The sequence below is a fragment of the Cynocephalus volans genome, chromosome 6 (genome assembly GCF_027409185.1).
Source record: "Cynocephalus volans isolate mCynVol1 chromosome 6, mCynVol1.pri, whole genome shotgun sequence".
NCBI lineage: Eukaryota > Metazoa > Chordata > Mammalia > Dermoptera > Cynocephalidae > Cynocephalus > Cynocephalus volans.
The window spans coordinates 105,695,754-105,709,103 of NC_084465.1; the positions used below are offsets into that span (position 1 = coordinate 105,695,754).

At 46.1% G+C, this 13,350-nt stretch overlaps 1 protein-coding gene across 1 annotated transcript in view; it reads right to left on the minus strand.

The window, feature by feature from the left end:
- Positions 1–13,350, minus strand: part of LOC134381001 (uncharacterized) — a 128,215-nt gene that overhangs the window by 67,348 nt on the left and 47,517 nt on the right. Inside the window, exons 23-28 of the mRNA XM_063101096.1 lie at positions 13,217–13,296; positions 8,764–8,950; positions 7,801–7,956; positions 7,280–7,413; positions 5,022–5,180; positions 2,852–3,032 (exon numbers count right to left, since the gene is read on the minus strand). Coding sequence (XP_062957166.1) covers positions 2,852–3,032; positions 5,022–5,180; positions 7,280–7,413; positions 7,801–7,956; positions 8,764–8,950; positions 13,217–13,296 — 897 coding nt within the window. The remainder of the gene's footprint in view (positions 1–2,851; positions 3,033–5,021; positions 5,181–7,279; positions 7,414–7,800; positions 7,957–8,763; positions 8,951–13,216; positions 13,297–13,350) is intronic.

Genomic DNA, 13,350 nt, shown 5'->3' on the forward strand with positions numbered 1-13,350 from the left:
CATAGAGCCCCTTTCCAAACAACTTTTAAGTAGCTGACTCTTTTTTTCTTTTCTCTTTCATTCACGTTTATTGCATGATAATAATGATCTTACCTCACTTTACAGATTCCAGCTGGGACCTGGTAAACTCAGGCCCTATAAAACATCTGGTTGGCTACCCTAAGTTTTATAAAAGGGTTTCAGGGAGAAAAACTTTTTTTGATCAAACTTTTAGAATTCTGCTCCAGAATATTGGATCTCAAATGTTAATAAACTGTTGATTTTAATTAAATCCTCAAGCACACTCCGAGTACACTCAAAACATCGCTACCCTGTTTTAAAACAGGGTAACCAAAATTTTGAGTAGCTGACTCAAACATAAGCACATATCCAAGGCATGCCTACCGGGCATTTGGCGAGCACCTCTAACAGGAAATACAGAAACAAAAAGAAAAAAGAAACTTAGGAGAAACAGACAAAGCCCTCCCAAAATTCTATAATTTATACTCTCAGATAAGTAAGAGGCACAATGCATTCATGGAGCAGGATGCTATAAGAAAGGAACTTTTAGGAACAAAAAAGAACTCCTGAAAATATAAGACAGCCAAAATAAAAATGTCAGAAGAAGGGCTGGCAGATTAAGTTGAGGAAATCAGCCCTCAAAAAGGTCAAAAGGACAAAAAAAAGGGAACAAAAGAGAAAAAAGAAAGAAAATTAGAGACTCCGTTTGTGAGGACCAAAATCTGACCGACAGGAATTCCAGAATACAGAGGAAGAAAATTACCAAAAAAAATTGTACAAGAAAATTACACAGACCCAAATGAAGTATTTCCAAACTGAAGGGGCCTGTGCTAAGGGGCCCATCCAATGGATGAAAACAGATCCACACCAAGGCACATCATAATGAGATTTAAGGGTACCAGGAATAAAGACTTCTAAGACAGTGAGAAAAGGGTCACATGCAGAGGACGATGGATCAGAAATAACATCAGACCTCTCACCTAATTCAAAAAACAGTGGATTTTTGGATGCCTTCAAAATCCCAAGGAAAAATTATTTTCAACCTAAAATTCTTGACTCAACCAAATCATCTAGAATGAAGACATTTTAAACATTTAGGGCCTAAAATGTTTACATCCTGTTATGGGATGAATTATGTCCCTCTTCAAACTATGTTGAAGTCCTAACCCCCAATATCTAAGAATGTGACCTCATTTGGGAACGGGGTCATTGCAGATGTAATTAGTTAAGATGAGGTCATACTGGAGTATGGAGAGAAATTTGGACACAGACACATACGAGGATGATACCATGTGTCAACACAGGGAGAGACTGGAGTGATGTAGTTACAAGCCAAGGACCACCACCAGAAGCTAGCAGGAGACAAGGAAGGATTCTACACAGGGAATCAGAGGAAACATGGCCCTGCTGACTCCTTGATTTCAGACTTATAGTCTCCAGAACTGAAAGAATGAATTTCTGTTGTTTCAAGCACCTAGTTTGTGGTAATTTGTTACAGCAGCCCTGGGAAACTAATACACCTCCCATATACCCTCTCTCTGGAAGCTACTGGAAGATGTGCTCCATCAGAACAAAGGAGTAAACCCAAAAAGAAGGTGACATGGGTGCAAAAAACAGAGGCTGTGACCCAGAAGGGAAGTGAAAGGAATGCCCAGGATGATGGCGGGAGGCCCCAGGACCACAGCCATGGAACTAATCTGCACTGGAGCAGAAAGACACAGGCTACAGGAACAGGGTCTCCAAGAAAAATATCAGAACTAATGGAAGCTGATCAACAATCTGAAGTGTTTGACCATCTGAAGAAGAGTTTTGCAGCGTTGGAATAATTAGTAGGAGAAAAATAGAAAACTAATCAAATAGGAGGAAAAGAGGCAATGACAACTGCAGGAAAAACAAAAAGTTATAATCATAGCACACCATATGTCTCAGCTATGAAGGACATTTACAGAGTCACGATTATGCAAACATTGAACGTTAACAAAATGTAACTTTTTTTTTTGGCAGCTGCCCAGTACAGGGATCTGAACCTGTGAGCTTGGTGTTACCAGCACCCCTCTCTCCCAAGTGAACTAACCAGTCAGCCCCAACAAAATGGAACTCTTTTAAGGGGATGGAGAGAAATAGATATTTGAAAAGGGCTAGTGTAAAAGTTAAATTCTCATCCCCTCTAATAATAAATCTATGGAAAATGCCTAAAACAGAAAAATCAAAAAATAACAGCATATTACATTATTTTAAAAGATGGAGGGTATAACAGAAGAAACAGCTAAAAGAATTTACAGTGGTTTCTTTTAAGCAAGATGTGGGGGTAAAAAGATGTGAGGAGGAGAATTAATTTTTTTATAAATTTTAACTTTTTAAAAATGTATTTCAAGTACACACACGAGCAGAGAGTATAATATAATGTGCTCCCATGCAACACTAACCCAGCTTCCACAATTACCAACTCCTTGTCAGATTCACTTTTTAAACTATGCATCACTTCAATAAAAATAAAAATTAATTGAAAAAATTAATTCAAGGATAAATCTGCCTTTTCAGAGTAAGAGAAAGTGTTTTCCAGAGAGCAAGAATAGCAAGTGCAAAGGCCCTGAGGTATGTTTGAGGAACAGAAAACAGGTCAGTAGGGCTGCAGGATAATGGGCAATGCGGAGACTGGGGTGGGATAAGATTGGAGAAGAAGGCAGAGGCCTTCCTCCAAGTGTCATGGGACACATTAAAGGTTTGAGTCTTGAGTTAGCCCAGCAAACAAAAGGAAAGGGTGTTCCAGGTAGTGGGCATGGCTCAAGCAAAGGCCTGGAGGCCAGAAATCGGAGCTTCTAGCCCAGGAGGCTTCATAGCGGACACTCACCTTCCCACTTCCACAGGGTGGCCCGGGAGGTGTCCTTCCACCACAAGCCAGCCACGAAGGGCAGACGCTCACTGAGCTGCACCTTCAGGTGTGTGCTGCTCTCCACATGGGGCTGGCGGAGGCTCAAATGGTACAGCTGTGTGCGGCAATCCACCTGCCTCTCAGGCACCTGCAGCACAAACTGGAGAATGCCCACCCCCAACGGGCCAATTGATCACACCACTCCTGGCCTAGAACATTCCACTGACTCTCCAGCCAGGGGTCAGCCTGAGCTCCCTGGCTGTCAGGACATGCCCCAGCTCACCATCCCAGCACACACACACACACACACACACACACACACACACACACACGGGTCAGCCCCAGCTCACCATCCCAGCACACACACACACACACACACACACACACACACACACACACGCACACACACAAACATACACACACACACACACACACACAGTTGGCCCTGAGAAAGTAAAGATCTGTCCAGGCGTCCGTCAGGCTGAAACAGCAAATGCAGATAAAGCCAGTTGCAAGGTTTATGCAGCAGCTGTGAAGTGTCCTAACACACCCTCTTTTGAGTGAGTTCTGCCTTTTTTATTCATTGAGAAAATGTGTTCTATAAAATCATTACCAGAAACTTTGTTGTTTGAAGTTATACCAGTGAGAATAAAACATCCCACTCTCACCTGGAGGATCTAAGTCACCTGGACACAGAAAAGCTGCCTAGATTTCCCGCCCAGCTGCAGAGCACCTGATAAGGGCTTTCTGAACACAACAGCCCTTATCAACCTTAACTTTGCAGTTTCTGGGACATCAGGACCCTAGTGCCACTTTGCAGACCAGGCTAATGTGGGACCCTTTGCTCACAGCCCTGCTTTGCTCTGAATCCATCAAAGCATTACTTCATTTATATTTTACCAAAACTCCACTGTTCTCCCAAATCCTAGGGCAATTCCATCCTTCCCGTTGTTTGGCAAGATGCTTCATAGTTATTCTGGTGTGTGATCTCCCCCATTGCAGCAAGTGATTAAACCTGATTTTGTTGGATTACAGGTTGTCCCTGGCAGTTTCAAGACAGCCCCCTGCCACACACACTGTACAGTTTCCCACCACCCTGCCTGTTCATGCCATTCACCCTGCCTTAAACACTCCCTTCGCCTTTCCTGAATCCACCCTCCTGTGCCCTGATGGTGGGAATGTAAAACAGTGCAGCTACTATGGAAAACAGCATGAAGGTTTCTCAAAAAGTTAAAAACATAATAACCATATGACCCAGCAATTGCACTTCTTGGTATATACCCAAAGGAATTAAAAGCAAGGACTCAAACAGAGGTTGTACACCCATGTTCGTAGCACCATTATACACAATACTCAAAAGTTGAAAGCAACCCATGTGTCCATCGACGGATGAACGGATAAACAAAATCTGGTATATGCAGACAGTGGAATATTATTCAGCCCTAAATAGGAAGAAAATTCTGACGCATGCTACAACATGGATAACCTTGGGGACATTATGCTAACTGAAATAAGCCAGACACAAAAGAACGAATACTGTGTGATTCCACTTACATGTGGTACCGAGAATAGTCAAAATCATAAAACAGAAAGTAGAATGTGGTTGCCACAGGCTCGGGGGAGAGGGTAAAGGGGTTTTAGTGTTTGCTGGGTACAGAGTTTCAGTTTGGAAGATGAAAAGGTTCTGGAGATGGATGGTGCTGATAGATGCATAAGAATGTCAATGTACCCAATGCCACTGAATTATACACTTAAAAATGGTTAACATGATAAATTTTAAGTCACACATATTTTACTACAATTAAAATTAAAATAAAAATAAATTTTAAATTTAAAAATCAATACGCAAAGTTAAGTGTGTGTTTTATAAGAGCACACTCGTCACCTGTTCAGCTGAGCACTCGGTCCTTCTTGACTTACCAAAAAGAACCCTCCAACAAACCTAAAAGTGAACCCATTACCAAAATGCATTTTAATAGTTGGAAATCTGAGTTTCCCAATCACTCCAGGGGCATGGGGACTGGAGATGCAGAAAGTAATGTCACCAAGCCTACGTTTTAGAAGCCTTCGTTCTTGCGACCAAGGCCCAAAGGGACATGCGGGGAGGGGGACTTGAGGGACACGGCTCTGAGATGGTGGCTGGGCTCACCTCCACGAAGTAATTGTTCAGGGCTGGCGCCGAGTCGTTCCTGAAGGTCTGGCTGACGCGGAGGCGCCTCCTGTTGCTACTCTGGTCCCAGTGCTTCCCGTAGCTCACCTCCAGCTGCGACTGCACGTGGCCTGAGCCCACCTCGTGCCGGAGCTGGAGCTGGGGACATGCAGCAGCAGTGAGATCCCCGACCGGGCCTCTTCCTGGGCCTCTTCCCACCACACCCTGGGGATACGGGCTTGTTTTTCTGGGGAGACAGTTCTGCAGGAGGCACAGGATCTTGGGGGTAATGATTTTGATTTTGTGCATTAGAATACAGTAGTCCCTCCTTATCCATGGGGAATATATCCCAAGACCCCCAGTGGATAACTGAAACTGCAGATAGTACCAAACCCTAGATACACTATGTTTTTTTCTATACATATATACCTATGATAAAGTTTAATTTATTAATCAGGAAGTAAGAGATTAACAACAATAAGTAATTATAGAGGGACGACAGGTTAGCTCAGTTGGTTAGTGTGGTATTGCAACAGCAAGGTCAAGGATTCAGATCCCCATTCCGACCAGCCACCAAAAAAAAAAAGTAATTATAAAACAGAACAATTATAACAATATACTGTAATAAAAGTTATGTGAGTGCGGTCTCTCTCTCAAAATATCTTGTACTGTATCATTCTTCTTGTAAGTGACATGATAAATGCCACATGATGGGAGGTGAGTGATGTAGCTATTGACCTTGAATGCAAGCACTGTGATACTGCAACAGTCCATGTGATAACTGAGTCAGCTACTAAGTGACTAACGGGCGGGGAGCGTCCACAGTGTGGATACGCTGGACAAAGGGATGAGTCATGTCCTAGTTGGAATGGTGTGAGATTTCATCACACTACCCAGAACAGCGAGCAATTTTAAATGGATGAATTGTTCATTGCTGGAATCTTTCCATTTAATATTTTCAGGCCGCAGTTGACAGCGAGTAACTGAAACCCTGGAATGGAAAACTGCAGATAAAGGGAAACTACCGTATGATTCATCTTGATGACTGAGTTTAAATGAATTTGGGCCCAAGGTGAGAGTCTCACTTGCCTCACCCTAGTCAAGGCCCTGATAAAAAGCTGCAAGAGCCAGCAGCCAGCCGGGCACCCTGGGGAAATGAGCCTGATCTGTTTCACAGAAACCCCAAACCACCACTTCCCAGTCTTCCACGGCAGTCCCTGACCCCGACTCACTGGACAGAACCTACAAGGATCAGGGTTTCTTTTCTTTTTGGCGGCTGGCCGATCAGGGGATCCAAACTCTTGACCTTGGTGTTATCGACACTACACTCTAACCAAGTGAGCTAACCAGCCAGCCTATGGATCAGGATTTCAACCTGTACATTCCTGGGATTCTGCTGCCTTCTCACAGGCTCACTCATTTATTCATTCGTTGAACACATTTTCCCTGAGTACCAGTCAGGGACCAGGTGCAGGCTAAGCACCAGGCACCAGGGATGAACAAGGCAGAAGATACAGGCCCCTCCCTCATGGGGGGCAACAGGCCAGTAGGAGAGGCCAACTTTAAACAAGTAAATTGTTTAAATTTACTTTTACGGAATGCCCTTCCAGCCATTCTGACAGCCTGACGGGTCCTTAACTGCTCCATTGTTCTTCCTGCCCCAGGACCTTTGTACTTGCTGTCCCCTCTGCCTGGAGCATGCTTCCATGGGAACAGAACTGTCTCATACATATTCTCATTTTGGAGCAGGGGAGGGCTGGTCAGTATAGGGATCAAACCTTGGACCTTTGTGTTATCAGCACCGTGCTCTAACCACTTAGATAACCAGCCAGCCTCATATTTTCATTTCAGCTTAAACATTACTTTCCCAGAGGCCTTCCCCATTGCCCCACCCAAATTAGACTCCCCTCTGCTCAGACCAGCCTCTGCTCTGTTTACCCCCTACGGCAATCAAGTTTCCCTTGATTTTTTTTATTCTCACTTTCTGTCCCTGCCCAGCAATGAGATGACAGGGACCAGGTGCTGCCTTGGCCACAGCTCTCCCCCCAGGGCTGGGCATAATAGTAGGTATTTAACAAAGATCAACTGAATGAATAGACAGGAGACTGAGGCTGAAGTTCCAACCCCAGATCCATTCTCATCTAACTGCATGACTGTGAGCAAATCCATCTCTTCGAGGATGAGTTCGGGGTACTCAAATCAACACTTCCCTGACCCTGGCACTCTCTCCAGAACCCCCACCCGGCCTGGGCACCCACCTTGTGGCTCAGCGCTGGGATCTGTGTGCAGTGGAACTCATGGCCCAGCTCCAGCCTGTAAGCAGCCTCTGAGCTGTTCTCCGTCTGCAGCTTCTGGCTGGTGCTACACTCGTGCGCCCGCTCCATCTCCTGACCTGCACAGGGCCACCCAAAGACCCCTGCCCTTCCTCTGCCAGACAGCCCTCCACCAGGGCTCCAAGGAGAAGAGGGTCCAGCCCAGCCTGCCCTCAGCCCAGCCCCCCAACTCTGCCCCACTTAATGTCACTCCATTGAAGCCTGTCAATGGGGAAGTTTCAAGAGATGGGGACTGTCCCCCAATGCACACTTTTTTTTTTAATGGGCAGGTGCTTGGTCCCATTCAGAGCCAACGGAATGACTAATTGGCCAAAAAGCAGTGTGGTAAGCCCAAAAAACCCATAGTGACGGCAACGCCTTAGCCTACAGAGCCACAGCCCCAGGAGACGGTGCAGGTCCCATCCCCTTTCCCCATCCTTGGCCTAGCTGGGCCTGCAGCATCATACCCAGGAGGCCATACTTGATCCTTAGGGAGCTGGTCCAGAGGCGAACCCGCTGCTGCAGCAGGCCAAGGACATGCAGCCCCACCAGTCCTGGCACCAACAGCTCGCCGGCCAGGGCCATCACCTGCAGCCCGTCCTCCTCCTTCTTCTCCAGCAGCACTGTGGGGGGAGTGGGCAGCCGAGAGGGGCAGGCATGTGTGGCCAGCCCCCCACACTGACACCCCCCAGCCCCAGGTAAGAAGGGGGCCTGGGGAGGTGGGGCTCCTCAAAGAGCCAACACCTAGGTCACCCACAATGTTATCTGCACTGTCGGTGGCAACCCCAAAAGTCACTTTTTTGTGGGTCCCAGCCGGAAGTGTTTAAATAAACTGGAATGAAACAAAATCAAATGGGATAGAAGAGAAAGATCACGGGCCATCAGGTAAATTTCACTTTATGAAAGTTTTGTTTCTGCAACACTGGCATTCAGCCAGACACACTGATAGACCAAGGGCCAGTTGTTAAAATTCCCAAAACCCCCATGCCAGGTGGTCAACAGCCACTGCTCCAAGTGTCCCCCCAGCCCTGGCTCCTGACCTTCCTATGGAAGCTTCTGGAACTCCTATGAGGAGCGCAGCCAGGGGCCAGAGGCTGCTCCCACCGCTCAGGGCTCAGGCCCGGCTGTGTGTTCAATATTTTAAACAGTGCTATGTACATTTTAGGATAAAATGCTAAATGTTTTTCTTACTGTGGGTCAGAATCAAAACAGTCCAAAAGCTGCTGTTTTAAGGTTCATGGGGGGCAGTTGGCGGGGTGGAAGGCAGTCTGGGGGCTCACACAGGAGCTGTGAACAGATCTGGAGCCTGGATTTTTCCTGGGATGGGATGTTAATATTAAGGGAGGTTGGGGTGGTGGGGATTACAAAAGGGGCAACTTAGCTTGCCTGGCCACTTGAGAGGGGGCAGGAAGAAGGGTCCCACCTCCTACCTGTCACATGGGCCTGGTCATTCAGCAGGTAGCTCAGTGAGGCCGAGAACACCAACTTCCTGCCCGCCTGCCACGTGAGGTTCCCGGCAAGGACCACAGGGCTGCCTGCTGTCACCAGTTTCACTTCCAGCTGGGCCTCGAACTGCTGTGCCTTGCCACCTGCTGCTAGCCGCAGGTCACTCCGGCCCTGCAAAGGCCCTAGCATCATCCTGGGGGACAGATTTGTCTCCTAAAGGCCCTACCCTGACCACATGAACTGGGACTGGATAGAAGGCAGGAGTCAGAGCTTAGTTAATGGCCTTCGGTACTGATCCTGATTCAATTTTTAAAACTCTGTTATTTTTCAAAATAGGTAACCTGTATTACAAATTCAGATACACATAGGAGGGACTCTTCCTTTCTTCGTGTCACGTCCCCTTGTCCAATATATCAGGGACTCAAGTCAGCTGTCCCTGCAGAATATGTCTGGAATCCGATCACTTCCGCCACCTCCACGGCTGCCCCGGCTTGACCCCTGGTCACTGCAGTGTCCTCCTCTGGATTTCCTGGCCTGCACCCAAGCCCCTGGGGTCTATTCTCCACACTATGACCAGAGCAACCCCGTTGAGACATGTATGATCATGGCATGCCAGTCTTTCCCAGGATAAAATCCAAAGTCCTTGCAAAGACCAAAAAGGCCAGGACTTTCTCTGTAGGTGGGACACAGGGATGGCCCACCATGAGTGCTATAGCTCCACACCAGATATTTTCTAGAGAATCCATAGCAAGTGTTGTCTCTGATGGCCCCGCAGCCTGCAGACCAACCCCACAGACCTCTCTCCTGGCCGCCAGCTGATCAGTTTACCCAAAAGATGTCAAAGCAACACTCACTGTTCCTGGACTGTACACCCTATCCTCTGCCCTCCCCCCAATAAATCCTGTTTTTGCCCTTGTTCTTTGACAAGTTACAAATCATTGTCTTCTGATTATTCTTCAGCAGAGTCTCACACAATCTGTCCCCTCTCCTGTTCCACTCCAGCCAAACACGCCATCGTGCTGCACTTCCGACGCCCCAGGCACATTCCTGCCTCAGGACCTTTGTACATGCTGTGCCTTTCCTGGAACACCCTCCCCTAGATCACCTCACTACTCCTTTCCACAAATCCTTCACATCTTTGCTAAAAGTTATCTTCTCAATCTGGCTTAACCTGCCAGCCTATTTAAAATTGAAGCCACCCCCCAGACTCCTCCTCCTGTCACGAGACTCCAGAGCCCTGTACCCAGCTCAAAGACTCCCTTTTCCTATGGCATTCATACCCACCTAACACACTGGACAATTTGCTTATTTATTTATTGTCTCTTTCCTATGAGAACATAAGCTCCACGAAGACAGAATTTGGTATGTGTGTCTTTTCCATTGAGGTGTATCCCCAGTATCTGGCACATCGTAGATACTTGACAAGTAGTCATTGAACAAATAAACAAAGACACTGGAAAATATGGGTTTCATTACCATTCCTTGTCTCCCAGTCCCCCTTGTCAAAGGCAACCAACATGCCCAGTTTCCTTGTGGTCCTGCACTAGTCTGTGTGCACGTGTGGGCAAATATGTGAGTAGGTGTGTGTGCGTGTGTGTGTACGTGAGCATACAGACACACACTTTCCCTTACTCTTTACAAAACAGGTGCAGGAGGGCTGGCCAGTTAGCTCAATCAGTTAGTTAGAGCGTGGTGCTGATAACACCAAGGTCCAGGGTTCAGATCCCCATAACGACCAGCCACCAAAAAATAAAGTAAAAGAAAATTTAAAATAATTTTTAAAAGTAAAGAAAAACAGATGCAGGCCCTCCACTCTGCACCCTGCTCCTTTCACTGAATGGTGTGTCCTGGCACTGGCTTTATCTGTTCTGTATCAGAGACTGCTTGGCGGTGGTTGGTTTTTTAAAGGTGCAGCCTAAGAATAGGGTGATCTTAGAAATTCTCATCCAAACCAGGACACCTAGCAGTTATAACTGTGTCAGGTCACCAGGTGTAAACTAGGGCTCCCCAGGTAACCAGGAACCCCTGGATGCCCCATCACTGCAGGCCTGGGGGAGGGGAGCTGAAATGGAATTTTCCCCCCACATCATTCTCAAATCCCATACATCTTGAGCTGAGTTAAGCCCAGGTCTGCTGGTTTGCATACATGAACTCATCTGCCTCAGTTTCCTCATCTCATATGGGGTTACCAAGAGGACTGAAGAAGGAACCTCGGGTCTGCTGGAACAGGTTCCAGAAAGTTCCAGAGTTCTGGCTGTTACTGTTATTGTCACGGGTCTGGGACAGGTGGAACCAGAAGTTCTCCAAAGGCAAGTAAATGCTTCCAGGCTGCAAACAGCTCTCTGAGGAGCAGCAGAAAGGTCCAAAAGGAGGTGAAGGCAATTAGCACTTGTGCATTTAGCAAACATCTTGGAGTTCTGGAAATAGTGCGTGAGTCTCTCACTAGCAAGCAGCTGGGGCTTTAGAGGACGACAGCTCTCCCTGACATTGGTCTTCTTCCCACCCAGACTGACAGCAGTGCTGCAAGTGGAGAGTGTTTACACAGCAAAAAAATCCAGCCCCGACTTCAGATACACAACTCTGGACCTCTCTGAGAAGTCACTGGAAACTCAGGCAGAATCACAAGATTCACTGCCAGAGGTGCCCAAAGGTTGTGCTTGTCAGGAGCACATCTAAAACTGCCCTTTTTACCCTTTTTGAAGTCACACACCTGCTTGAGAATCAGATGGAAGTTTTAAACCCTGTCCCTAGGAGAGTGAGCAGACATGAACCTTCACACAATCGAAGGGGCTTCAAGAGCCCACCACGTTCCATCCATGTAATCTGGTTAAGAACCCTTGAAAAGCACCTAATAAAATAAAAATGCACACACTGTTTGGCCCAGGAATTCCACTGTTAAGAATTTACTCTGCAGAATTGGCTGGTTAGCTGACTCAGTAGAGCATGGTGCTGATAACACCAAGGTCAAGGGTTTGGATCCCCATACCAGCCAGCCACCAAAAAAAAAAAAAATTTACTCTGCAGACAGAAAGTTGTACATAGCAGCACATTTTTAAGAGCAGAAACCTGGTAAAACTCAAGAGCCCTTCACTACAGAACAAGCTCACTAAATTCTATTCCATGAACTATTAAGCCATTCTGACTACACAGAAGACATTTTTATGTTTAAAAAGGTGGTGGGGTGAGAGATATTACTTATCCTATTTTCTGATTGTATGCATCTATTATCTCTGAAAGGAATCACAAAAAACTAACAGTGGTTGGCTTTGGGAAGGGGTGGGAGAGTTTTTAACTCTACACTAGCACCGATCAGAGCTTTCTGCAATGAGGGAAATGTCCCATAGCCACATGTGTCTATAAAGCACTTGAAATGTGGCTAATACAACTGAGCACTGGAATCTTTAATTTTCTTTAATTTTAATTAACAAATTTAAATAACCATGTGTGCTAGTGGCTACTTAGTTCTATACCCTTTCATATCTCTTGAACTTTGAATCATTAAATGCATTACCTTTTTTAAAAAATTAAAGAAAATGTAAATTGTACCAGCACATGCTGATATAAAAAGACTGCCAAGACATATTTTTGATGCAAACAAAGAATAGAGTGTGATCTTTTCAGGTTAGAAAAGAATAAAAACCAAAACCCAAGACTAAAACGTTTTGCGAATCTATAATGTTATGGGTTGAACAGAGTGCCCCCCGAAGAAAATGTTGAAATCCTAACCCCCAGTACCTGTGAATGCGACCTTATTTGGAAACAGGGTCTTTGCATATGATCAAATTCAGATGAAGTTATCAGGGCGAGTCCTAATCCAATATGATTGGTGTCCTTATACAGAGAGGAACTTGGATGCAGACAGAGGGAAGACAATGTAAAAACACAGGTAGAAGACCATCTACAAGCCAAGAAATGCCTGCGGCGACTAGAAACTAGGAAAGAAGCCTGAGATAGACCCTCCCTCACAGCCGTAGGAAGAACCAACCCTGCCAACACCTTGATTTTGGACTTCCAGCCTCCAAAACTGTGAGAGAATAAATTTCTGTTGTTTAAGCCACCCAGTTTGGAGTCCTTTATTATAACTGTCATGGGAAACGAATGCAGATGTCTTGGTATGTGCATCAAAACTACTGCAGGAAGTCTGGGGACTGGCATGCTTTAAGTTGCTATATTATGCCTTACTCTGAATTTCTGTGTTATTAATATTATCAATTTTTAACGTCAGCCGTGGTGATATTTGAGCCCCTTTTTTTTTTCTTCTTTATACTGTTCTCGGTAGCAAGAACTAACAAATGTTATCTGCTAGGCAGAAGAGAAAGAACAGATAAAACTCCAAAGGAATTGGCAATTGCGAAGCCGGGACTCTGGGCCTGGGGTGGGAAATGCCCAGGCAGGTGGCAGATGCTGGCACAGGTGGGCCGAGAAAGTGGAGCCTACCTTAATGTAGTAGACATCCCTGTCGTCCAGTATCAGCTCTAAGTGACCCGAATGGGTCCTCCCGAGAGCCTCAATCTTTCCTGGGGGACAAAATAAGAGTTTAGAGACCAGGGTTCAACATCCTGGATCTGCCC